The following is a 24,203-nucleotide window of genomic DNA, read 5'->3' on the forward strand; positions in this document are numbered from 1 at the left end:
GCCAACATACAGGCCGACAGCCTGCCAGGAAACCGCCGGTTTATTGTTTTCTACTAACCAGACGTAGTTCTGAACAAAATTGTGAGGAGATACCAGGACGTACAACCTAGAAACTGCAAACACGGTACTTTTGAAGTCACAGGCAGGACAAAAAGCGTTGGGCGCAATTCCAAAAATGATGCTGTGACCGTGGCAGGGCTCGAACCTGCGACCTTCTCGGGGTCAAGTGCACATACTTGTGAACGAGAAATCATAATCCACTAGAACACACAGCCGCGATGGTGGATATGGGGCCATTTTGGGTCTAAGATGCTGCAGGTCTCCGAAGTGGATAATTGCTCGTGATCCGTCTCGGTGTTACGACCAAAAGAGAGGTTTCTCGTACTCAGGCTAAGAAACAACATGTTGAAAGAGGTCAAGAATGCGTAGTAGCGGAAGCCAGAACTCATGGTGCTTCTTAGCGCGAGACGTGTGTCATCACGCACCATGCTTTGTGTAATTGTGACAACCCCATGATTTGACTCTGTTGCTTCAAGCAATCGTTTGGTCCGACTGGTAATTCCATGGGCGTGTGGTAAGAACTATGAGAATAGGAAATGTGAAGTGCTTATGCCGTATCGTGTGTGACAAAGTAGTCATCAAGGGCTTCCCTAATTAATCAGGTCTATTCTTATCCGAGTGCCATATTCGTCTTTGAGACATATCAGTCTGTACACGGCAGAAGAAACTTAGAAAGTGTAGTAGAGGTTGAGAGCAATATCGAGTTGAAGGAATCAGAAACAGAGAGTTGCAGCCTGTAATCGAACTCAGAGCCTTCAAAGAGAGAATCCACTCAGGGCCAAGCTCCAGGTGTTGATATTAGAAGTGAGTGGTTACAACTAATGCGAAAGACATCTCCCCATGCGGTGGTGGCAGATTAATGAAATAAACAACCAATAAAGCAAAGCTGTGGAGCCATTCTCGGTGATATTTCTGCCGATTATGACGCTTCTGTGTAAGCTACTATTGTTTAAAGTCCTAAAGTCGAGGATTTCTCTTTTTTTAGATCAATTCGCATATGTAGCTCCTTTACATCAATACGACTTGCAGTGTGCAACGATTTGTCATTGTCAACCGTAATATGCCCAAGGGCTCTGATAGAAATAAGCACAGGATGTTGCCGTCTTGCAATAGCATCAAAGCTCATATGCCAACTCGACGACATGAGTCAGAGAACTGCATCAGAGAATGCTGACGAGATTTTGTCCAGTTAATTGTCCGACAACACGAATGACTGCACAATACAATTCTCCAGCAATACTAAGCTAATATAGTCGGAATTGGATGTATCAGTTTGACTTTCAGCCCTGTAGACCGCCAAGTACACACGAAACCGGATGAAGCCAGTTTATGTCTATCCTTCCCACCTTTAAACGAACGTTTTCGCGACTTTTGATTAGAGGGGGCAGATAGCCTCAGCGCACAGATCCGAGACCCCCATAGAAATTGCTGAACCCAGTAATTCTCATATTCATAAATTAGACTGGTTATTAATTCGGTCTTTGGCTTCCACCCAGGGAATCCGCGTATCACACGGGCCGCGACAACGTCTTGAAGTCCGCTCCCCGTACGTTTCCACTTACGAGTAAAATTTCGTATGTATAATGTGAGGGTTTTGATTGAATGAAAGAAGTTGTTCATTTACATGCAATAAGTTTTGGACTAGGATGCTGTATCAGGTCCTCTTATATAAGTTGATATGGAGCAGCAAACCTTCGCAAGTTAGCCAACCTTTTTGTTCTCTTCAACTCGAATTACACGTCATTCATTAACCTTTCACCATGTTTCCATCATTGTTTTCTTCTTTAGCTGTTCTTACCACCGTCGTTTTGACGGCTCAGGCCGCTCCGATGCCGGCATCGTGTCGCGCGACATCCAGTACCCTGGCCGGCATAGGCATGTGCTTCGAGCCCTCTGTGGGGTGCAACCCAGGCCAGAGGTTCGGAGAGTACATTGCGAGGAATATCCGACACGAGAAGGGCATCTGCACGACGACAGTCGAGGTGAGTTGACTCTTAGACTTGGTATCGGATTGAATGCTAACTCGTGGGATAGTTCACTTGCTGTACGAAGTGAGGTGTTTATCAGGAGGACGACAGTACTGCTTGATGCAGGTGTAATCTCTAGGGAAATCACGTAGTGGTACGAGAGACCCTTTAAGTGATACGGATGTACACGCATTTGCTTGGGAGCTCCTTGAGGATGAACTCATTTCATCTCACTTTAATATTCTACTTGACATATATTGCATTCGTCCGGCATAGCCCATCGCAGCTGCAGTATCTGCGTCATTGTCAGAGAGTCACAATTAGCAATGAGATAATTCAACTTACGTGGCGCAATGGCATAAGTAGCGTCATTCATTACAACCTCTCGCCTGCTATTGTCCTTTAGCCCTAACAAAGAGGCAACCTTTGGATTGATAGAACTTTTGATGAAGTATTTGGACAATGTTGCCAATAATGCGTGGGTAAAACGCCACAAAACGCATATTTCCATTTCCATAGCCAATGACTTTGGTCGTCGTCTTATCGTGATGCAGTGTGATCCGTGTTCATTGGCTCTGCAGCCTCTGAACCCTGGTTGGTGGTGGCGATGCCCTGCTTCAGCTTCTAGCTCTATGCACCGCCGGTAAGGCGCATCCGACGCGTGCCGTCAGCGCCTACGGCGTGGGATCAGGTCCCCCGGCTTCACTTTCGTACGACCCTCCTTGGTGGTATGTCAACTATGATATAGGTACCGCGAGTTCCTGTAATCGCAAGGATGACTCTCCTAGAAAGGTCCAAGACCTAGCATGGCAAATCCAACTCAAGCTTGCAAACATGCAATATAACTACATCCATCCACGCTCATGATCTCCGCCGTCGCAGCCTATCTCCTCCTGTCACCTCCCTTCGCAGCAGCGGCCCCTCCCTCATCCACGACCAACTGGGCTCCCGAACCAAACGGTCGCGGCACCTTTGGTCTAATCTGCTCCTGCGTCCTCACCCTCACGATATGCGTCTGGACGGCACTCCACCTCAACGTCCCCGCCGCGCGCTCTACCCTTCGGAGGCGGTCGTTGGAACGGACAAAGTGGGTCCTCTACGGCATCTTCGCGCCGGAGCTCGTGGTCGCCACGGCGGCGGCTCAGTATATTGTGGCAAGATGGCTCAAGAGGGAGATTGAGAAGGATGCTGCGAATCGGAGGGGTGGAGGAGATGAAATGCCTGCCGATAGGGAGGAGACGAGGGCGTTTTCGAGGCATACTTGGGACATGACGCAGTGTTTTTACGCTGTGATGGGAGGGTTCGTCGTCAATGTGCCGTCTGCCGAGGTCGAGACGGCGCTCAGGAGAGTGACAGTCACGCCAGAGGGTATCAGGCTCCTATCCTTCATCGGAAAGCTGCCGCAGATCCACGAGTCGCAGATCCAGGATAAGAGCAAGGCGGATTGGATGGCCAAGTCGCTGGTGTGCATACAGGCCGGCTGGATGGTCGCCCAAGTCATCGGTCGGCTCATCAAGAAACTCCCCGTTTCGCTGCTCGAGATCAACACCTGCGGGCACGTTGCTTGTGCCGCCCTGCTTTATCTGCTCTGGTGGAGCAAACCCCTGGATGTGCTTGATCCCACTGTCCTGGACGAGGGGAACGAGGAAGCCATGGCGTTGATGATGTTTTGCTCGTCGATGAGCGCCGTCAACGGCGTAACTGAGATCCGGTGCTTCATGTACATACCGCCCGAAGACGCGGGCACGGAAGGGGTCAGAAAGGAGAATAAGGACAAGGTCCTCATCACGACTTATTTGTCTATCGGCTCACCTGGCACCAGGGAGCCCTCTCGGTTTCTCGGCTTCGATGTTAGTGACCTCCGCCCCCACTCGTCGCCGGTGGACGTCGACATTCAGCGGAAAAGAGTGTCCCGAAGCGCATACATGTACCACATCGACCAGGCGAAACCGACAGTATCCCCGGAATGCCAGCAGAAATACTTCGCTCCACCCTACACCGAGCTCAGTCTCCGGCACGGTACGATCTATTGTCGAAGACTCTTTGCAGATGTACAAAGACACGGGAAATCTCACATGCCCGTCAATCCGATACGACTGGCGCAAGCTGCTTCAGCCGCAGATTCTCTCTGGGCAGAATGCATATCCCGCCCGACGTACGCTCAATTCTACTTCACCTCCGTGCCGACCGTTGGCGTCTTCCTCGGCGAGACGGATTACCTTGTCCCACACATAGTCAATTTCCCGTCCATGTCGAACCTCGGGCTGGGCCAAGTCAACATCCACCGTGACGTCCTGCGGTCGGTCCTCGCTCTGACGGCAGCAGCGTATGGCGGCCTCCACCTCGCGGGCTGTCTCGACCACTTCCCGACGACGATTGAGCGGACTCTCTGGCTGGCTGCGTCTTTGGTGATCACATCCTCGGGCGTGGCGTTGTGGGTCTTCTTCCTCGCTCGACAGGTTTGGCCGCGGTTCGATGTGTTCATTTCTGGTGCAGCTCCGGGGGCGCAACTGGCGGGGACGACGTACCAGAAACCGTGGATGAAGAGAGTAAAGTTATTTGTTCTTTGTTTTGTTCTGCTGTTGTTTGTTGTGGCGAGGGTGTTCTTGGTTATTGAGGCGTTTATCAGTCTGCGCGAGGCTCCTGCGTCATTGTATGAGACGCCGGAGTGGTCTGATTTCTTTCCGCATTTTTAGTGGTAGAGATGGTGAATAGTAGAAAGCTGCACGTCGTGATTCTGGAATCACTCCGATCTCAAATCAAGTTGCATGATGTAAATGGCATGAAGAAAGGGTAAATACTGTATTGTGATAGGAAAACGGCGTATAGGCCTGGGATGATGATCACGTCGGGTTGACAAAACGCCTACATGCAATCGTTGGGTATCTTCTGATATCAATATAGATCTTCGGTCAACATAGGAAATGCACTGCTAGTGTGAAGCAAAAGTGGAAGCAAAGGGAATGTCTGCGCATCAAGTCTTGAACTTCCATCCCTCAATAAGTCGTGCAAGTTTCAAGTGACCTTTCTGTCTGGCGAGGCCTGCAGCAGTACCTTGGCGATACTTCGCTTTCGTTTTATAGTCTTGAAGGGACTCGAAGACGGCGCTGGCATGAACCAACCTCGCGCCATGTTGTAACAATAGCTTCACTGTTGCGTACTGACCCTTGACAGCCGCATAATGCAGCGGTGTTGCGCCGTGATGATCGCGCTCACGAACATCTAGTCCAAGGTCCATCAGAAGCTTTATCATTGCGGGATGCGCTGTGCCGAAGAACATCAGGTTCGCCCCTGACATTGACCGAGCTCTGAGGTACGCTCCGGCGGCGAGGAGAAGTCGCACAGTGTCGAGGTGCCCTGCTCTCACCGCGGCGAAGAGTGGGGTGAACCCTGGCCAGGTCCTGGTGTCGAGGTCGACGCCCGTGCTAATCATTGTCGCAAGAACGTCGTTCTGTCCGTAGTGGGCTGCAAGATGTAGCGGTGTCATGCTGGAGTTTCGCAGCAACGGGGTCGTGAGGTCTGCACCACCTCGGATGAGGGCGATTGCAATTCGTGTGTTGCCGGCTTTGAGCGCCTGGCATATGATTCTCTCTGCTCCAGGAGCGGAGTGGTCTACCTCAGCACCGACCTCGATCAGAAATTGAGCAGCCTCGAAGCATCCCAAGTGCATCGCGATCGTGAGAGGTGTTTCTCCATGTTCTGTCGTTGGGTCAATCCGTGATCCGGCTTTAAAGAGAAGTTGCAGCACCTCGACTCGGTTCTTATGGGCTGCCATGTGAATTGGTAGATACCCCTCGCTGCCAGCAGCATCAAAGTTGGCACCCCGAGAGAGGAGGAGCTTCATTGTACGCAGATCCCCGGCTGAGGCAGCCGCGAGCAACGGGAAGTTGCCCTTTGAGCTCGGCAAGTTAATGTCAGCCCCGGCTCCGATCAGCACCTCAGCGATATCTGGACAAGCTGTAGATATTGCGTACGTCAAGGCGGTGTGCTCATTCACACGTCGATCGAGGTAGGCGCCCTGATCTGATAGGAACTCCGTCATCGGGGTGCTTCTCATAGATATGGCGACATGGAGCGCTGTTCTGCCATTTTGTAGTCGGGCTTCCAGGTCCGCACCATATTCGAGAAGCTTTTCGATAGCATTGAAGCGGTAATTCTGAACAGCCGCTATGAGAGGCGTTCGTGTCCCCAAATCTCTGCGGTCAACTTCACCCCCAGCACGGATGAGCACCTCCAAGGTGTCATCATATTTGGCCGACATGGCGGCGTAGTGTACTGCCGAGCACCCCAGTGTATCGACGGCATTGACATCTGCACCGAGCTCGCACAATAGCGAGACGACCTTGTCGGAGTATCCATACTTTATTGCCGTGATCAGTATTGTGTCGCCCTCGTCTCCTCGACTCTCGAGATCTGCTCCGGCGATAGCTATGAAAGTGACTAGAGATGGAATTTGGCGATTCAAAGCTCGACGAAGAGGACAAAGTTTCGAGCCAAAGCGAGGCGCATTCGGATCGATGCGCTGTAAGAGGAGCTTCACCACGGCGGCTTCATCTCCACGATCGATTGCATCGTGTAAGTCTTTTGTTGTTCGCATGCTCTGCTTGTATAGTATGCCCGGCGGTGGTCTGAGTCTCTTCAAAGCCGAACGAACTTCGAAGGAATCATTGACGGGGGTGATTTCTGCCTCTGGCCTTGGTCGCGGACCGATGGTAGATAGACGCAGTCGACTGCCTTTATTGAGTACTGCCGGGCTGATCGCACAATCCCACGACACTAGGCGGGATGAGTGCATGAATGTAGAGTGGTTTTTGGATGTCACATGTTCGCTGTTTTGGTGAGCAACGTCCGCGCAACTGGCCCGAGTTTGGCATACCTTGGAACACAATTTAGAAGAAATGTAAGAGATTGACGGTTGGTCTTTAGCTGGCGTTGAATTTGCCTGAGAGAGTCTTCGTTCCAAATGATGGTGATTTGTCCCGATGACATGTCGACAGCACTATCGCTCGTCGCCGGGCGAATTCGTGTACTGTAGAAGTCGAGAGACGACAGGTCTGTGTTGATCGAGTCCAAGGCATCCTGGCAGGATTGGTCGAGAAGGATTGGGTCAAAAACGAGGGTTTCCGGTATCGTTTCGCGCAAGTACTTGAATCGTCGGAGAGCATCTGTCACGGCGCTACACTCCTTGGCGAGATCAGACAGCGTCACCGGTGCCGTATTGAGGCTATTGGCGACGGTGCTGTACCGGTCGGTAAGAAGCTGTGATGTGCGTATTAGGTCGGCCAAGCTGGTGCCGGACTGGCGTCCCGGGGAGTCCATGACCGGTCACCTTAGCAGGTGAACATTTCTGTGCGGATTTCCATCAAGATCGGAGAAGAGACCCGTCACCCCTCGAAGGAGGGAGGAAACGCCCTCTTTTAGGTTGGATCAGAAGAGGGATGATGGGGAAACATGTCGCGGGGCCAGGGAACCGAATCTGGCAACGGCCCATTCCTTCAGCAAACCAGTACCAAACGGTTCGCACCCGATACGGTATTTGGGGCGATGCTAGCCAGGGGAGACTATTGAGTGCAATTTGGCGAGATGAAGAACAGGCGAGCCCAGAAATCCGGGAGCTTGTCAGGGCATGGTGGTCACGCTAGGACAACGACCCCTCGGGACGATTGTTCAAGAATCGCATCTTTGAGGACGGAGAGAACGTAGGCTGGTTGGAACCACGAAAACATCAAAGTCGAAACACGCCAGGCTCAATGCTTGAGGCGGTTATATTGAGATCAACCGGGAGATGATGGCCGGCTCGTCATGGAGGTGGAAACAGCACTTGATTCCCACGGCTCCATATTGGTAGGGTTGCAAAGGACAAACCTTGACATGCGCTAGACGTGGGTAGGGATAACTGCATCGTCGTCCGTGTGTTTCCCAGGGGTCTGGATGGCATCCGTGGGTAGATTCAACTTGAAGCCAGGAGACGCGGTTGACACTTGTCAGAAAGCACCGTGGCGAATCCAAGACCGATTTCGCGGGGTTGAAGATTGCTGTTTATTGCGTGGCTTCTCGAACTATCGAAATCTGACAGGGCGCTAAAGCAATGTCTGCGTGGCGTTGAAGCAGAATGTCTTGAGTGTTGGTGTCGGGTCTGAGCGGGCACACGTGGGTGGGAGGTCGAGAAGTGGGAGTCTGGGAGAGACAGAGAGACAAACCAACGACGAAGAAAGTTGATCCCTGAATTCCCACGTCGGAGGCTTGGACCATGCATGCTGCGTTGTGGATCCGTTTCCGTGAAGCTCAGACCATCCGTTCCGCACCGAAGATCTTCCGCCGTGACTCCACCAGGACCTGACCAGCCTGAATGATTCGATTATACGAGGTGGGCCATCAAGCGTAGAAGTGATTGGCCCATCACTGACACCCAGTCGGAGCTCTTCCAATGTTTCCGTCCTTAGGAGTACGTACCGCTGGGTGTCCCCGAGCTCTCAAGAGAGCTTACCTACGGCTCTCCGTCTACGTAATCGAGTTTGCGGTGGCCACCACTTCATTAACTCAGCCTTTGGACTTGTAATTCTGATACATTACGTGCTGGAAGGGCGCAGTCGAAATCGCTGTCCACCGAACCAAGCATCTTTTTCACATAGATATTCACGCTGGCGAACATACTTTGGAAGAAAGAGTCGTCATCCGCGACGACCGGCGCAGTCCGCTCCAACCCCACGACTGGCGACATCATGACCCAACCGCCGGCCCAACCCCATCTTACACCACAGTTCTGCTTCTCGACAGGAGCTCTAAGGGGTAAGTTGGACCATGCTCGTGAACTGGTAGATGCTCGACACTAACATGCTTCTCAAGACTTTCTAAGGCTGTCTCGTGCCACGGTCGACGACTCCATCACTCAAAACCTCAATGCGCTCGTAACACCCGCGCGAGCCGGCTTCGACCCTAACTCGACCTCACAACGAACACCGCGTTCCTTCCCTCGACAGATAGACCCACAAGCATGCCAGAACTTCAAGGACCAGGTGCTCTTCCCGACATGGCATGCGCGAGCTGAAGTCTTGCACTATTGCGGAGTGGTTGCGACAAGCCCAGACCCAGACGATCCGGAGGCTCTATTACGGCAGATTGAGGCTGCAAAGGACAAGGAGCGAGTTGTCAACGAACGTTTGGATCCATACTCTGGACGGTTCTTCCCTCGTGAGCCCCGGACAGAGCAACTCGCGATGCTTATTCGACAGGAGAAGGGCGTGGAGAACATCGTGCGGACGAGAACGTGGGATATGGTCAAGCAACGATGTGGCGAGTCGGCGAACTCGTGGGAAGAAGCTCTCGCGAGTTGGCGCTCAAGAGCTGCCGGGAACGTCGATGGCCAGTAGGCCCTAGACTGCATCGCTCTCAGCGGCTGTACCATTATTGTACATATGTATACCACGTACCTGTACCAACCTTGTAACACAACGCCATATGAATAACGATAGATATATACAAATCAAATACCAAAGCAATATCAAGCCAGTAAATGCTCGACCGAGAAAGGAAGTAGAGTAAAGGTGCCGAAGCCGTAGAAATCGTGAACTCTTGCGCACCGAGGCCCTGAAGATCACACGAGATTTGGGGGCTTCAAGGCATGGATCTCATCATCTGGCAGAGTGTGAAGCATGGGGAAGCGTCATGTTCTAGCTTTCCATGATCATTGACTTGGCAATGGTAAGCATCCACAGATCAGCTCTACTGGTGAGATTTGTCCGACAAAAAACTTACCTTAATTTCGCGGTCTCTCATGAAGGCTGTCAGTCTTTCTGGTCTTCTTTAACTATTCAATGCGTCACGAATCATGGCATGCATCAGTATTGCAGTGGAACACGGAACTGTAGGTACACCTTTCGTCAAGAACTTGATTGACCGTCCCCCACCAAAACGGCGGATTGGCCATTACCGAGGGGGACGTGCGCAGAACAATGCGGCCACTGGTGGTGCGATTTCAATATGGTGAAAACGGACCTGATGGGCCCGGCTCATTTTGCCCCGCCAAAAGCCCGCCGTCCCGCCAAACGGTAAGGTCCAGTTATGGTACGGACACCGTGGTGGCGGTCGCTGCAGGGCGAAGACGGCGCCCTGAGCCCCAAGGAGGGCAGCCAGCTCAGCCTTGGAACATGTGTGTGGCCAGAGTCTTCCATCCAGAATCCCACCCGTTTACGTCGAAACCTTTGTGAATACTTGCAGCTCCGTCCGTGGACTCGCACACGACCAATCTTCGACTTTCCACCCCACGCTCTCGAAAAGATACGAGTCCTCGGTCCCCGACACAACCGACCTCTACTCTTTGTATCTTATCCGTCCTCTACTTTTATTCCTAGCCAGTAGCTCGGTTCCGTCAAACCACCGCAGCTAGCTACCCCTCCTTGACCTCCGAGGACCCCTCCAGACACACTGCTGCGGACCAGCCTTCCGAAGAGTTTGCATCTCTAGCGACTTTTGGGATAGTTTCAGCCTTGCGAAACTCGCTTCTCCCTCGACGACTCGGTCTTCTTTTCTTCGCAGTGCCGGCGATACGATCTCCGGCCCAATACCGATCCGATGCCGCAACCTCTCAATTCGAAAGAGGCTTCCCTCTTTCGCGCCGTCATCCGCGCCTATGAGGACAAACAGTACAAGCGCGGTCTCAAGTCCGCTGACCTCATCCTCAAGAAGAACCCCAAACATGGCGACACAATGGCCATGAAGGCCCTGATCATGAATGCGCAGGGTAAGACAGAGGAGGCTTTTGCTCTGGGCAAGGAGGCTTTGACGGTGGACATGAAGTCGCACATCTGCTGGCACGTCTACGGCCTGCTGTACCGCGCCAACAAGAACTTCGAGGAGGCTATCAAGGCGTACAAGTTCGCTCTGAAGCTCGAGCCCGAGTCAACGCAGATCCAGCGCGATCTTGCCATTCTTCAGGTGCAGATGCGCGATTATGCCGGATACATCTCAAGCCGCACTGCCATGCTGCAGGCCCGTCCCCAGCTACGCCAGAGCTGGACTGCACTGGCTATCGCTCACCACTTGTCAGGTGACCTGTCCGCCGCCGAGAACGTCCTTACCACCTACGAGGGAACGCTCAAGTCTACGCCCTCCCGTAGCGACTACGAGAACTCCGAAGCCGTCATGTACAAGAACACCATCATTGCCGAGCAGGGCGACTACCAGAGAGCTCTCGAGCATCTTGAGAGTGCCGCTAAGCATAACCTTGACAGGCTCGAGTATTTGGAGCTGCGCGCGAAGTACCTGGTCAAGCTGGGCAAGAAGGAGGAGGCTATTGCCGCATGGCAGGCTCTTGTTGAGCGCAACGCTGACCGTCCTGCTTACTTTGAGGGTCTGGAAAGCGCTCACGCCTTTTCCGACAGTGATGCGGCTGCTAGGAAGGAGATTTACGAGAAATACGCCAAGAAGTTCCCCCGCTCAGACGCTCCCCGCCGCCTACCCCTGAACTTCTTGTCTGGTAAGTGTTCATTCCTGTCTTTGTATTCACAGGTGCTAACATGAGCAGGTGACGACTTCAGTGCTGCAGCAAAGGAGTACTTGACCCTCATGTTCAACAAGGGTGTTCCGTCGACTTTTGCCAACCTGAAGCACTTGTACTCCGACTCTGCCAAGAAGGAGGCCCTCGAAGCTCTCGCCCAGGACTACCTCAAGTCGAGCTCACGCTCCGAGGCTACCAACGGCGATCGCTCAAAGGGAGAGGCTGCGGCTCTCTACTTCCTTGCCCAACACTACAACTACCACCTCAGCCGCGATCTCACCAAGGCTCACGAGTACGTTGACAAGGCTATCGAGAAGGTCCCCGACAGCGTCGACTTCACCATGACCAAGGCCAGGATATGGAAGCACCAGGGCAACCTGCAAAAGGCATCCGAGACTATGGACAAAGCACGCACTTTGGATACCCGCGATCGCTACATCAACACCAAGGCCGCCAAATACCAGCTGCGTAACAACGAGACGGAGCAGGCGTTGAAGACTGTGGGCCTCTTTACTAGGGCGGACACTGTCGGTGGCCCTCTCGCGGATCTCTTGGACATGCAATGCGTCTGGTTCCTTACTGAGGATGGTGAGGCCTATGCTCGCCAGGGTGATGATGCCTTGGCCCTCAAGCGCCTCCATACGGTTCACAACATTTTCGACGTCTGGCAAGAAGACCAGTTCGATTTCCACAGCTTTTCCCTGAGAAAGGGCCAGATTCGTGCCTACGTGGATATGGTCCGGTGGGAGGACCACCTCCGGGACCACCCCTTCTACTCAAGAGCCGCTTTGGACGCCGTCGCGATCTACCTCAGGAGAGCCGACCGCCCCGCGGCGAACGGCGTCAACGGTGACGCAAACGGCGACGATGCCTCTGAGAGAAAGAAGGCTGCGAAGAAGGCCAAGAAAGAGCAACAGCGCCTGGAGAGGGAAGCGGCTGATCGTGCGGCGAAGCAAGATCCTAACAAGGGCAAGCCCGCCAGCGAAGAGCCCAAGAAGAAGGACGAAGACCCTCTCGGCCTGAAGCTCCTTGAGGCCGAGCCCCTCAGCGCGGCGATGCGATTCGTCACCCCTCTTCTGCAATTCAGCCCGCAAAATATCAACGCCCAATTCGCCGGTTTTGATGTTTACCTGCGCCGAAGTATGTCTGACCATGGCACCTCTACCTACCTCTTGAACAGTACTAACAACTTTACAGAGAAGTACGTCCTTGCACTTCGTTCTTTGAACGCTGCCCGCGAGCTCGATGCGTCGCACCCTGGTGTTCACGAGCGTGTTGTCGAGTTTGCTCACGTTGTGCGGCCGGCACTTGAGAGCTTGCCCGCGAAGGTGCAAGAACTTATCAAGTCTGAGTTCACTCCTCCTGCCGGCGACTTGAAGAAGTACAACGAGGAGTTCCTCTCGAACAACAAGACCAAGCCTACTCATATTGTCGCCGCCCTCAAGACACGAAGAGTGCTTGGAGAGGACAGCGCCAAGGCCGAAGCCGACCTTGCGAACGTCGTCAAGGCTCCCGATGCCACCTTTGAGCTTGCCACTGAGGTGTACAACCTCTTGAAGGCGTGGAGGAGCCGTGAGGCGGAGACACTCAAGAAGGAGGCGCACGCGAGGTGGCCTGAAGTGAGCCTCTTTGCCTAGGAGCGCAAGCCCCCGCCCTTGTCGCCAATTCGGAGGATATGGAACCAGCTCAGGCGGAAATAAAGGCAGTGTTGCCGGTTTCAATATTGCGATTTGTGCAGTCAGATACCCGAACAGTGGGAAGCGTTTCCAAACGGTCATGGGTGAATTTGTTCCCTCGGCGATTTGGAAGCCAAGGCTGGGTAAAGGTCCGGGCTATGGACGCGTGCTTCGTTGCGGCATGTGTCGAAATCAAGGACATAGTTGCATCATCAAAAGTTGTGATAGAAGAGAGAAGGCTACAAAAAAGCGTACGAGACTCTAGATTTCCTCTGAGCAGCACCTTTTTTTCTCGTGGTGCATTTCGAGCTGGGACCGTGATGTTCCATTTCCTTGCTTTCCTTTTTGTCTTGGCTGAACTCCCATATTCACACTTTTTATCCTCATAATCTGGTACCCTCCAGTTGCACATACTCTACTGGCTGAAGCTGTTTGTGACGTCGACAAACGCCTTCCACTGCTTCCAGGCCTCGCCGCTCTTGACAGCCCAGCGCGCCCTCCGCACACCCTCCTTCCAGCGACCTCCACCAGGGCCCCTTTCGGTAATCACCTGGCCATCGTCGCCGGGACCCATGTTGCTCGTCTCGGCCTCGCAGATACCCGACGTGACAAACAGCGTCGCGGCGTTCATCAACACAAACTCGAGAATGGGGTCGTTGTCGGCCATCTCGCCCGCCAGTATCCTCCTCAGAATCTCGGCATTCTCAGCCGGCTCTTTCCCGGGGGATACGGTGTTGAGGGGGTGCGTTCCCAAGCCGAAATCGCTCGGCTGCACCTTGAAGTGATCCGCCACGACCTCACCGCCAGGGGACGCCTCGCTGAGCCTCCAGACCAGTGTCGGGCCCGCGCAGCTGACCTCGTCCAGCTCCTCCTCGCCGCAGATGATCATGGCTTTTTTCGAACCGCTGATCTTGAGGGCCTCGAGGAAGACGGGGCCGAGCTCCTTCCTCGCTACACCGATGACGCGGGCTTCGAGGATATCCTCGACGGGGTTTGCCAGGGGGCCGAGGAGGTTGAAGATCGTCCTCCAGGGGAGTTCTTTGCGGATGGGCGCGACGTAGCGCATGCCCGGGTGGAAGACGGGGGCGAAGAGGAAGCCGTAGTTTGTGGCGGCGTATACTTGTGAGATTGTCTCTGGGGAGACGGCCATGAGGACGGGCGGGCGGGGCTGCATGTTGTTGACGAGGTCCGCGGAGCCGGACTTGGAGGTGCTGGCGCGGTTGCCGTGCTTGGCGACCAACAGGAGGGAGGAGGCGAGGATAGAGGCGGTGGTGCTGATGTTGAATGTGTTGTGGGCATCGCCTCCCGTTCCGACGATGTCGCACAGTCCGCCGGCGTAGGTGCCCGCGCCGAGCGCCTTTTGCTTGACCACGCGGGAGAGATCGTCAAAGTCGACTTTGGCGGCGGCGCGGCGCATGTAGTGCGCGGAGCGGGCCATTACGTCGGCGCGGCGGTCGAGGTTGGTGAAGTGCAGGGCGATGAGGAGGGAGGCGGCCTGGGTGTCGGAGACCTGGTGGGTGAAGAAGTGGGAGATGGCCTCGGCGATCTCATCGGCGCTCACGGCGAGGCCGGCGTCCGGGACGGGCCAGAGTTTCTTGAGCAGCGGTTTGATGTCGATGAGCGGGAGGGCGGCGTCGGACCCCGCGACCGGAGGTTGTGAGGCCATGGCGGGGTTGATTTTTGTGTAGACTGTGGTTTTGTTTCTGGATTTTGACGAGTTGGGATGATGAAGATTGCTGTCGTTAAGTCAGATGAGATCAATTGACTGGAATAGAATAGGGGGGATCTACTTATGAATTGAGTCACCGAGAGAGCAATGAGATGTGAGTCAAGAGGCCCTCAAACAGTGAGAGGTTGTTCAATGTGAGAGAACCCAAAGTCAATGTGAGCAATCCGCTATCTGGAGCGGTACCGAGGTACGTACTCCGTATCGTTCTGCTAAATGAGCGAAAGAGGTTGCGGCCCACAGCTGATTGGTCAATTATTGCCTGATTTAGACGACACGGGGGAAGCTCATTGGGTGTCCTTCCTGCTCTCAACAGTGCTGTCGCCAATAAGGGAATCTCCGCTCCCGCTACGTTGGAGGGGACGTAAAGTATGGGTAAAGTAGAGGTAGTAGAAGCTTAGGTAATACAGGGGGAAGTTGTATCATCCGCATTTCAATAGGGATTTTGGAGGAATTTGGTGATGCTAGACGCTGAATGCCATTCTCTTTACGCGTAGGTTTTCGATGCTTGCCCCGCGTGGAGCGTTGATATTACCGTCTCAAAAACATTGCGCGTATTAAGGTACGTACTTACTCATATCTGACTTGCCTGACTAAAAGGCAATAAAGGCATTGTGCGGCTGTGCCCTTGTTTCCTTTCTATTGTTTGCCCAGTCGAGGCTTGCGTTCTCCCTCTCCCTCGAATCAAATTACTTTCGGCCAGGACAATGCAAAGAGGCGGTTGGACGCGCAGCATGAAGTACGCGCAGCCCGCTCGCCCATCGTCTGATGAATGGTTCACCAAGGCATACGACGTTCTCTTGCACGCACGACCACAGTTTCCGCCCTGGATTGAGGAACCATGACATCAGCAGCTTTGATGTATACCAGACACAAACAGACACCAAAGACCATCAGAAAGGCGCAGAGAACGCAAGGAACGCCAGCGCAGCCAAGGCAGGAGAGCCGGGCATCGCGCAAGCTATGTCGCCGGTGTCCTACAGCCGTCCGGTACCTGACAGACTGACAGTGGCTGGCTTACTCACACCACCAAGACGAATGAACAGACGTGTCGCATTGTTGGCGTCCATTTCCCCTCAAGCCACTCCTAGATAAGGTGTTTGGTCCGGCCCTGGCCTGCTGTACCTACCTCGATTGGGATGTCTACATCACCTCCCGTCACCTGTCTAGTCTGACTTTACGGGGAGTTGCATCCCCCAAAGACACATGCCAACCTCACAGTGCCCCCCAAACTCGAACATTTCGGTTTCCATCAACGCCCTCTCCTTGAATGGTTGCATCTTCCCGTACCTACGGTTGCATCACGAGTGTGATGTGCGTCCGGGGGAGCACCTCCGCCATGGTCAGGTGGCCGCTACGGGCGCCGCGGGCCCCTCGCATTATCTCCAGGTCCTGGGCGGGTGGTAAAGGGTAACGGCTTCAGTACCTAAAGTGCTAAAGTACCCTTAACAGTTGGCCAGCTGCAGCGTGCATCCGTGCCATGAAATTCTCATTTTCATGGTGCCAGGTTCCTCGGAGTTGCGCTTGCTTACCTTATCGTACTTCTACTATCAATGCCTGCCCCATTATGGAGGTACATATATTCCACGCAGTTTGTGTAGTGTCAGCCAAAGTAGCGCTCTATTGAATCAAGCGTGACTGAGGTTCAATCTCCGATTCATCCGTGCTGCCGCTGCCGGTGGGTGACCATGCCATCCTTCCTGCAGCGCAGCAACAGAAGGGCGTCGGCTTAGGTGGATGTTCTGTACTCTTGTAACTTTCTTTCCTGTTGCTTATTGCTTCCCCCCCTGGTATTGCTTCAACTCTTTTGCTTGGGCCTACAGATTCACAGCAAGGTACCTTTCACCAGCACCATTAGCACCAAAGTTCGATTTCCCTTCCTGGACCTCAATCCTCCCTCGTCAACGACGGGCCTCGGGACGTGCTCTTAGCCTCCTCCTAGCCCAACTCCCTTCAACTATTCCTATTCCGCTTGCGCCAACGCCCTTCTTCCCAAGTTCCTCCTACGGCTTGGTACAACGGCGCAGTAATAATTTACACTTATTCTCGTCTTCTCTTCTCTTCCCTCCTGCAACCCCTGGGAGCTTGTGACCACCCCATCAACAACAGCCGCCGTAGCGTCCGTTACCAATAACTAGTCAACGACTGACTACAATGTCTCGTCGCGACATCTGCTAGCACTGACCGATTTCCTTTTGCATCTTCGTCACCTTCGTTCGCCTATAACTCTGTCTCTCGCCTGACGTGAACAGCCTGTCCCGCCAGCTTCTGCTCGTCTGTCGCTTATTTCATCCTTGCAAACTTCACGATGGCCACCCTCGCAGGGGAACACAACACGGCCCCGAACGGGACCGAGTCCATCTCCGAGTCCTCCCAATCCTACGGCAAGCCCGCCTCTAGAAACGGCCCACCAGAGACGATCAAGGTCGACGACAACAAATCTTTGACTCTAACCTCGGAGAATCTCCTTCTGAATGGTGTGTGGGAACCTGCAATATACCTACCTCGTAGCGATGCGCTCGGGTAGCTGACCCCCTTTCAAAGACCCAACAGCGAACAAAGCCAACCGGACTTGCGGTTTTGCTGGGTTTGGCGCATCAGGTCCGTTGTCATTGACCTCCGTGGCCTCCATTCCCAGCTTGCTAACACCAGTCCGCAATATGCAGCACCCTCGACGCAGACCGTCCCCTTGTACAACGTCCTCTGGGCTGAACAGACGGGAGAGACCCTCACGATCGACTATGCGAAACAGGCCGGCAAGCAACGAGTACAGGCCGCGATATGGACTTTTACCCTCAATGACGCGGAAGGCCCTGATGTCAAGTCCTGGATCGATACCCTCATGAGAAAGGCATACGGACCGGCGAAACTATGCAAGAGGGCCAAGGTCTTGGTCAACCCGCATGCTGGACCGGGGGGCGCGGAAAAGAAGTGGCGCGTAGACGTCGAGCCTCTGTTCAAGGCGGCGCGCATGCCCATGGATGTGGAGCACACCACCTACTCAGGCCAGGCTCTTGAAATAGCGCGGGAAGTCGACGTGGACGCGTTCGACACAATCGTCACCTGCTCAGGTGATGGGCTGGCTCACGAGGTATTCAATGGTCTGGGTCAGCGGCCCGACGCGTCGCAAGCGCTGCACAAGGTTGCTGTCTCGCACATCCCCTGCGGTTCGGGCAATGCGATGAGCTGCAATCTCTACGGCTCGTATCGACCGTCGATCTGCGCTCTCGCTATCGTCAAGGGAGTTGAGACCCCGATGGACCTGGTGAGCATCACACAGGGCGACCGACGCACACTCAGTTTCTTGAGCCAGGCTCTTGGCGTAGTGGCCGAAAGCGACCTGGCTACCGAGCACTTGCGGTGGATGGGTGGCGCGCGCTTCACCTGGGGCTTCCTGGTGAGGATATTCGAAAAGAAGTGCTACCCCTGCGACTTGGCTGTAAAGGTCGAGATCGAGGATAAGGCTGGCGTCAAGAAGCACTACAAGGAGTACACGCGCAGCGCGTCGGTAACACATACAGGTGCCAGCGAGCCTCCGAGAGCGGAGAACGCTGATGCTGTATCGAGCCCTTTCGGTGACCAGGAGGGCCTGCCGCCTTTGAGATTCGGCACCATCAACGATGATCTGCCAGACGGGTGGGAACTGATACCCCATGACAAGATGGGCAACTTTTATTGCGGAAATGTAAGTATACTGCCTCGCTTTTCTCGGTTTCTGATTGGAGATGCCCGTCTCTTGGAAGCCATCCCTCGCAACAACCAAGTACTGACAACCACAGATGGCATACATGGCCGCCGACGCCAACTTCTTCGCGGCTGCTCTCGCCAACGACGGTCTGATGGACCTTGTCTGCATCGACGGAGACATGTCAGTCGGCGCCCAGCTGAGCATGCTCATGTCTGTAGAGAATGGCAAATTCTTTGACAACTGTTTGGTATCGTACCGCAAGATTTCCGCCTATAGGATCATTCCAAAGAACCAGAAAGACGGCTATATCAGCATCGATGGTGAAAAGGTGCCGTTTGAGCCGTTCCAGGCCGAGATCCACCACGGTCTTGGCAGGGTCATTTCGAAGCGCGGCAAGTACGAAGCTCCTGGTCCAATAGGCTGGGAGAAGATGTCCCTCCCCTAAGAGATCGAACCCGGACTGCGAAGGGAAGAGAGACAATAATTGGCGTCTGGCGAGAGTCACACCCAATCCCAGGACAGCACCTGCTGGGATTGAGATTGAGAAGGCCAACCAAGATATTGTTTGATGGTATTTTGGACCATAAACGAAGGAAGCGGAAGCGGAGTAGTGAGCAGTGATTTGTTTCTTCAAAAGTCGAGATACCCAGATAGAACAAGACGGGAAGAGTACAGCCGTCGTCGGGCTAGGCTGGAAGAGCAGGCGGCCAGGTTGGTAAAAAGGACAGCCATTGGATATCACTGTATACTATAGAGTACAGCGTTGCACATAATATCTGAATTCTCTTTTTGGTTCCCACCACCGCTTCCCATGGAACAGAAACCCACGGGGAATCCTTACATCAAAAATGACATGCCTCCCTTTCTTTTATAAAATCCAATGAACGCCGTGTTCTCCATCCCATGCAAAGACACACACAAAGAAGGGAATGCTTCCTCCCCTCTACTGATCGTCAATGCCGCCCCATTCGTCATCATCCCCATCCGCCGCCTCCGCCTCCTCGGTAGCTTTGTTCTCCGTCCACGGCAGCCTCTCGTCCTCAACCACGACCGCAGCCTTGGCTCGCACAGTCTTCACGGGCGACTTCTTAAGCGGCTCAACGAGCTGGCTCAACTTCTTTGCAAACGCCACCGCCTTGGCGTCCTTCTCCTCGAGCATCTCCAACCGATCCAGCTCGTCGACCCAGATATCAAGCCCGTGAAGCCGCAGCCCAATAGGCACCTTTCTCAGATCGCCCTCGAGCTCGAACGGCCACTCGCCGTACACCTTCAACAATTCCTCTACCCTATTTTCGTCGTATTCGCCCTCCTTGACCCACTGCAACCCCGAGGTAAACGTGCGTCTGACGAGGAGGAGGAACTTCTCCATGCGGAGGACGTCGATATCCGTCCACTGCTTGGAGAGGATCTCCCAAAAGGCGGCGAGCCAGGTGGGCACGTCGTCGTTGCGGAGGCAGGCTGTCAGCGCCGCGAGCTCGGAGGCGAGGTTTTGTTGCGGGATGGGGCGGTCGCACATCCACATTGCGTAGAAGAGGCCCTTCCATAGCTTCAGGGCTTCGAGGTGGGAGAGGGCGCGGTGAGAGCCGAGGAAGGTTTGGAGGGAGGTTAGGGCTTGGGTTCGGAGTTTGCGGTCTAGAGGGAGGCGAGGGAGTTAGCTGAAGTTGTCCTAGGGCTTTAGTTTGGAAAGTTTGGGAGGTTTGCGACGGCGGAGTGGGAGGTATGAGACTCAGGATGCGATGCGACGGGGGAACGAACCGCTGGAGGCCAGGTTCCTGATGAACGGCATGTTCTGTTCTTGAGACGCCATCTTGGACGATGTTGTGTGGTGTTTGAGCGGGTGGGAGTAGCTCAATTGAAGGTGTCGCGTGCTCTTGGAGTTGCGACGGGCAGGACTGTTGTTCTATGCACCGTCGACGAAGGGTGCAACCAGGGTGGGATGTTCCCGAGAATAAAATTGTTGTTCACCGAGAAAACTGCCCCGCCGATCCTCGGTGTGGGAGGGTCCCGGGGTAACTCGATTGGGTGACCGCCTTTGAGGAGGTGGGTCCATCGATATGCAGGGGAAAGACGTGGCGTGTGGCGGTATCGGTCTGGATTGTTCGGTGGTGTGGCTGTGTATTTGACGACTTCGGAGCCACAGAGAAGGTACGACCTATTGATGCCATAAATAGATCTTCAGATTCACAATGATATGAGATGGGACATCACGGAACATCAGGATTCTTCTCTGAAAGTTATGTAGTCATTTGATCGCCAGTCAGTAGTGTTATTACTTTGCCAAATGGGGCAGACTCCATTCCAGAAGTATGTGACACCAGTTCAAGCCAGGGCTCTCAAGCCAGAACATGTCCAAGTCCTTATGCTCTCAGGTTCCATTAGAGACCATCATATAGGTCACCTTGACTGATCAAAGTATCCGTCATGCTGCGCTCCTGATCATAACTAATCGACGGAGAAGGTGATAAAACGCCCGAAGCTCTTACAATTCTGTCAACCTTTTTGCGAACATCCTCCAACTGAGCAAGAAGCTCCATGTTCTTGGCCACAGCATCATCCAACTGACTCTGCTGGTCCGCTACCTCCTGTGTCTTCTGATAGAGTTGCGCCTGCACAGTCACCAACTCATGCTGCGACTGCTGAATGACGGCGTCCTTGCGCTCGCTTTCCTTTCGGTAGTTTTCCATGTGATTGTAGTACTCCTGCGCCTGGGCGTAGCTCAAGTGCGCCATATCGTAGGCTTGGGAAATCTTGATGCGGAGGATGTCGACTTCGCGCTTGTTGGCTAAGGCAACCTTGTTGGTGCGGATTTGGAAGTGGGCGAGCTCGGAGAAGGCTTCTTCGCGGGAGGTGATGAGGATGGCGATCAGGTCTTTGCCTTCGAGTCTGCGCTCCTTGGCCTTCTTTTCGTCATCGGCCATGAGTTGCTTGAAGAGCTTCTCGTGCTCTTTCTCGTCGTATTGGACGAACTGTGTGTGTTTGCTAATCGTCAGTGCTTGCGTTGGATTGGTGAACGGGTTGAACAAGTAAAGCGATTGTTTTGATGGGGATGTTTCCACGAGGAACCCTGTGCTTGCAAATGAGGGGAAGAGACTGACCTTGAGACCTCTGTAGGTTGAGTTATTGTTAGCCATTGTAGTGCTGGGAGAATCCATGGAGCCGGCTGCCAGTGAGGATCGTTCTGAGGAAGATTTGATAATAGCGCTCATCTGACAGACCAGGAGTCACAGATGTGCTCGGCCTTGACAGTGATCTTGTCACCGGAAACAACTCTGGAGAGTAAAGTTTATTACAATTACTCCTGTCATTCGTACGTAGAGGTGACGTCGGCGATGGATGGCCAGGAGTGTGGTGTTGCTCTGAGGTTGCTAATATTCGAGATGGGTACAAGTTGCCGTTAAACTCGTGATGTATTTGGAAGAAAGTGCGACTGCGTATAAAAAGAGAAATGCTTCTTTTCGGAAAAGGCAAGATGCTGCAGTCTGGACCGTATTCCACTTTGGAATATGCTCAGGTCTCAGTCTCCCGGACTGTTCTCGTCGGGAGGAGGAAAATCTGCAAGGCTTATTAGTGAACTCGGCGGTAAAGCGGGCTCGGAATGAGACCCGTAAAGTTCTGTGGAAAATTTCCAGAAAAAAAAAAATACCTCTGCAAGAATACTTGAGTCTTTATAGTATTCTATTAGATAATTGGACCCCAAGAGACCCATTTGCTATTCCCGTTTACCTAGTTCAAGTTGCTGCTACCTTGGCACAAGATGATGGACATTGAAAGGGGGTTCACTTCAGATTCAGCATTCATCTCGATATTTCTGTTCGGATGATAGGGCCTTCTTCTGGAGCCGACGAAGAACACTTCAATTTGTTTATTTGAGAGTTCAACCAAGCGAATATCATCTCAGAGCATTGTTTGATTTCAGAGAGTCATGGAGGCTGTGAATGAATTCACAATTGTAGTCTAGATCTTCTGTACTAGGCCGATTAGAGTATCTGGGACCCATCAAGACGATAACAAGTAAAGGCGATTCCCTTGAGGCAAGCATCATGATAAACAGACAGCAAAACTTATCACATTCACCTATGTTCCCTCTCCGTTGCCAAAGCTTTCTGACGTTGACGGATGACTGCTTTATTGGTACTATTCTACCTGAAACTCCAGTATCCTACTCTCCAATTCGCTTCAGACGCAGGTTATTGTGGTGGTTATGTGTTTACGATGGGCTGTTGATCCTGACCCTATCTAGATAGGCCAAGCATTCTGCCTCCAAGGTGAGGTGGGACCAGGGTCAGAAGATGCGCCACCTTGGCCTTCTCGGCAGTGAGCTCATCCGAAAGATCCTCAATCTCCTTCTCGTAACTTTCCTTGCGACGTTTAGCAGAAGCCTTGTTACGCTCGATGGAAGCACTGGCTAGCGCGATGGTATTCTGAGAACGCTTGTAACAGCTATCTCGGAGGATAGCTAGCTCGCCGATGTGCTTCTCGTTCAAGTCTCTAATGGCATGCTGGTGCTCCTTCTTGAGCTGATTGATTTTGAGGGTGTGGTTGTCTTCGATGACAACGAAGTCGTCTTCGGAGTCAGATTTCTGTGGTCTCTGTTAGCACTGACCTGCAAGAACCGCTGTTAATGGGAGTCGGCCTTACCACAGCCATGTTGCTGTTGTGGGACATTTTGGCTAGACTGTTACCTGCGCTTCGTGTAGTATCTAGGTATTCTGGTGATTGTTAGATTGCTCAAATGAAAGAAGGTGAGTGAAAGCCATGCACTGAACGTACCCAAAAGAAGAAGTGCTCAAGAGACGGCGAAGGCGACTGGAGTAGTGCGGAATGAGGTTGTGAAATTGAAGTTGCAGGATCAAGAGGTATATGCAAAAAGTCGCGAAAGTGTGAGCGTGGTAAGGAGGGAGTAGTTTGGGAAGAAAGAGCCTGGGGAAAGGACCCTTTATACCTTTTGAAAGGCGAAGTTGGTGATGGAGGCATTCCGGGACAAGGACCCACCTCCAACGTTGTCCTAATCGGGAGACAGCAGTGAAAGGGGAAGGTAGGCCATTTTCCTAATAAGGGGTTAGCGGTGAACAGCATCGCATCTTTGAGGCAAGAAGGAACGTGAATCACATTTATCAGAGAATTCAGGGGTACGTATGTGTTCTTTAGATGACTGAATGCCCTCCCTATGGCTCATGGGAGGACTCCTTGGATAGCCAATACAGCGAAAGCTCAAGAGAAGCTTGAAGGAGATACCGAGAGTCATGATGATGGTAATTGAATGGATTGGTGGTGCTATCTAACAACATTGCTGGTTTGGACGAACAAAGCCGATAGAATAGAATCTCTGAGCGTAATCATGGCATATATACATGAGTGCTAACTGATATTTACAATGGATCTGATCCCCAAGAATTTTGGTTCACGGTCATGTTCATATATAGGAAATGACAAATTTGATGTCACACTCAATCAATTCCCATTGGAATGTAAGGTCATATATAAGGTAGCTGATGATCAAGGCTGCTGTGCGGTAGGCTCTGTTGCCACTTGTGTGTCGTGTAAATGAGCGATTGATTGCGAAATTGTGTTCATTCACCAGGAGAACGTT

General features: G+C 53.1%; 10 protein-coding genes and 1 non-coding gene across 11 annotated transcripts; 5 read left to right on the forward strand and 6 right to left on the reverse strand.

Annotated features, from left to right (window-relative positions):
• Nucleotides 1-184: 184 nt before the first annotated feature.
• BDZ83DRAFT_t242 lies at nt 185-275 on the reverse strand. Its single transcript has one exon. It is a non-coding gene; the product is annotated as a tRNA-Val (tRNA).
• Nucleotides 276-1,312: 1,037 nt separating this feature from the next.
• BDZ83DRAFT_633921 (uncharacterized protein) lies at nt 1,313-2,210 on the forward strand. Its single transcript, XM_060509060.1, has 3 exons — nt 1,313-1,752; nt 1,813-2,023; nt 2,084-2,210. The coding sequence occupies exons 1-3, from the start codon at nt 1,707-1,709 to the stop codon at nt 2,157-2,159; spliced, it is 333 nt and encodes a 110-aa protein (XP_060360879.1). The 5' UTR covers nt 1,313-1,706; the 3' UTR covers nt 2,160-2,210.
• A 680-nt stretch (nt 2,211-2,890) lies between these two features.
• Nucleotides 2,891-4,723, forward strand: BDZ83DRAFT_586721 (uncharacterized protein; the record flags this gene model as incomplete). The annotated part of the gene is made up of 1 exon (XM_060505973.1): nt 2,891-4,723. One exon carries the CDS (start codon nt 2,891-2,893, stop codon nt 4,721-4,723), a length of 1,833 nt encoding a protein of 610 aa, XP_060360880.1.
• A 278-nt stretch (nt 4,724-5,001) lies between these two features.
• On the reverse strand, nt 5,002-7,346 carry BDZ83DRAFT_755767 (ankyrin repeat-containing domain protein; the record flags this gene model as incomplete). Its single annotated transcript, XM_060514664.1, has 2 exons — nt 5,002-6,856; nt 6,904-7,346. The coding sequence occupies 2 exons, from the start codon at nt 7,344-7,346 to the stop codon at nt 5,002-5,004; spliced, it is 2,298 nt and encodes a 765-aa protein (XP_060360881.1).
• A 1,322-nt stretch (nt 7,347-8,668) lies between these two features.
• Nucleotides 8,669-9,552, forward strand: BDZ83DRAFT_29571 (caffeine-induced death protein 2). Its single transcript, XM_060502217.1, has 2 exons — nt 8,669-8,816; nt 8,874-9,552. Exons 1-2 carry the CDS (start codon nt 8,750-8,752, stop codon nt 9,395-9,397), a joined length of 591 nt encoding a protein of 196 aa, XP_060360882.1. The 5' UTR covers nt 8,669-8,749; the 3' UTR covers nt 9,398-9,552.
• Nucleotides 9,553-10,207: 655 nt separating this feature from the next.
• On the forward strand, nt 10,208-13,464 carry BDZ83DRAFT_633927 (tetratricopeptide). The gene is made up of 3 exons (XM_060509061.1): nt 10,208-11,502; nt 11,551-12,663; nt 12,721-13,464. Exons 1-3 carry the CDS (start codon nt 10,599-10,601, stop codon nt 13,158-13,160), a joined length of 2,457 nt encoding a protein of 818 aa, XP_060360883.1. The 5' UTR covers nt 10,208-10,598; the 3' UTR covers nt 13,161-13,464.
• On the reverse strand, nt 13,388-15,003 carry BDZ83DRAFT_29591 (anthranilate phosphoribosyltransferase). The gene has a single exon (XM_060502219.1). It carries the CDS (start codon nt 14,863-14,865, stop codon nt 13,615-13,617), a length of 1,251 nt encoding a protein of 416 aa, XP_060360884.1. The 5' UTR covers nt 14,866-15,003; the 3' UTR covers nt 13,388-13,614.
• A 2,230-nt stretch (nt 15,004-17,233) lies between these two features.
• BDZ83DRAFT_722592 (diacylglycerol kinase catalytic domain-containing protein) lies at nt 17,234-19,058 on the forward strand (the record flags this gene model as incomplete). The annotated part of the gene is made up of 4 exons (XM_060512483.1): nt 17,234-17,402; nt 17,470-17,526; nt 17,592-18,610; nt 18,705-19,058. The coding sequence occupies 4 exons, from the start codon at nt 17,234-17,236 to the stop codon at nt 19,056-19,058; spliced, it is 1,599 nt and encodes a 532-aa protein (XP_060360885.1).
• A 330-nt stretch (nt 19,059-19,388) lies between these two features.
• BDZ83DRAFT_633938 (nucleolar protein,Nop52) lies at nt 19,389-20,604 on the reverse strand. The gene is made up of 2 exons (XM_060509062.1): nt 20,369-20,604; nt 19,389-20,245 (listed from the first exon to the last, which is right to left on the reverse strand). Exons 1-2 carry the CDS (start codon nt 20,418-20,420, stop codon nt 19,557-19,559), a joined length of 741 nt encoding a protein of 246 aa, XP_060360886.1. The 5' UTR covers nt 20,421-20,604; the 3' UTR covers nt 19,389-19,556.
• A 384-nt stretch (nt 20,605-20,988) lies between these two features.
• On the reverse strand, nt 20,989-21,744 carry BDZ83DRAFT_655328 (uncharacterized protein; the record flags this gene model as incomplete). The annotated part of the gene is made up of 1 exon (XM_060510793.1): nt 20,989-21,744. One exon carries the CDS (start codon nt 21,742-21,744, stop codon nt 20,989-20,991), a length of 756 nt encoding a protein of 251 aa, XP_060360887.1.
• An 899-nt stretch (nt 21,745-22,643) lies between these two features.
• On the reverse strand, nt 22,644-23,689 carry BDZ83DRAFT_795594 (uncharacterized protein). Its single transcript, XM_060515845.1, has 3 exons — nt 23,384-23,689; nt 23,252-23,322; nt 22,644-23,193 (listed from the first exon to the last, which is right to left on the reverse strand). Exons 2-3 carry the CDS (start codon nt 23,276-23,278, stop codon nt 22,846-22,848), a joined length of 375 nt encoding a protein of 124 aa, XP_060360888.1. The 5' UTR covers nt 23,279-23,322; nt 23,384-23,689; the 3' UTR covers nt 22,644-22,845.
• Between the last annotated feature and the right edge of the window lie 514 nt (nt 23,690-24,203).

Source organism: Colletotrichum acutatum (assembly GCF_030867785.1).
Source record: "Colletotrichum acutatum strain CBS 112980 chromosome Unknown BDZ83scaffold_108, whole genome shotgun sequence".
Classification (NCBI taxonomy): Eukaryota; Fungi; Ascomycota; class Sordariomycetes; order Glomerellales; family Glomerellaceae; genus Colletotrichum; species Colletotrichum acutatum.

Coding starts and splice junctions, on each gene's coding strand:
- BDZ83DRAFT_633921 (XM_060509060.1), top strand. CDS start 1,707: ATGCTGTATCAGGTCCTCTTATATAAGTTGATATGGAGCAGCAAAC. Junction 1,753..1,812: donor GTTGATATGGAGCAGCAAAC/CTTCGCAAGTTA, acceptor TCATTCATTAAC/CTTTCACCATGTTTCCATCA. Junction 2,024..2,083: donor ATCCGACACGAGAAGGGCAT/CTGCACGACGAC, acceptor TTGAATGCTAAC/TCGTGGGATAGTTCACTTGC.
- BDZ83DRAFT_29571 (XM_060502217.1), top strand. CDS start 8,750: ATGACCCAACCGCCGGCCCAACCCCATCTTACACCACAGTTCTGCTTC. Junction 8,817..8,873: donor CTCGACAGGAGCTCTAAGGG/GTAAGTTGGACC, acceptor ATGCTTCTCAAG/ACTTTCTAAGGCTGTCTCGT.
- BDZ83DRAFT_633927 (XM_060509061.1), top strand. CDS start 10,599: ATGCCGCAACCTCTCAATTCGAAAGAGGCTTCCCTCTTTCGCGCCGTC. Junction 11,503..11,550: donor ACCCCTGAACTTCTTGTCTG/GTAAGTGTTCAT, acceptor TAACATGAGCAG/GTGACGACTTCAGTGCTGCA. Junction 12,664..12,720: donor TGATGTTTACCTGCGCCGAA/GTATGTCTGACC, acceptor ACAACTTTACAG/AGAAGTACGTCCTTGCACTT.
- BDZ83DRAFT_29591 (XM_060502219.1), bottom strand. CDS start 14,865: ATGGCCTCACAACCTCCGGTCGCGGGGTCCGACGCCGCCCTCCCGCTC.
- BDZ83DRAFT_633938 (XM_060509062.1), bottom strand. CDS start 20,420: ATGGCGTCTCAAGAACAGAACATGCCGTTCATCAGGAACCTGGCCTCC. Junction 20,246..20,368: donor CAGGAACCTGGCCTCCAGCG/GTTCGTTCCCCC, acceptor GCCTCCCTCTAG/ACCGCAAACTCCGAACCCAA.
- BDZ83DRAFT_795594 (XM_060515845.1), bottom strand. CDS start 23,278: ATGTCCCACAACAGCAACATGGCTGTG. Junction 23,194..23,251: donor ACAACAGCAACATGGCTGTG/GTAAGGCCGACT, acceptor CAGAGACCACAG/AAATCTGACTCCGAAGACGA.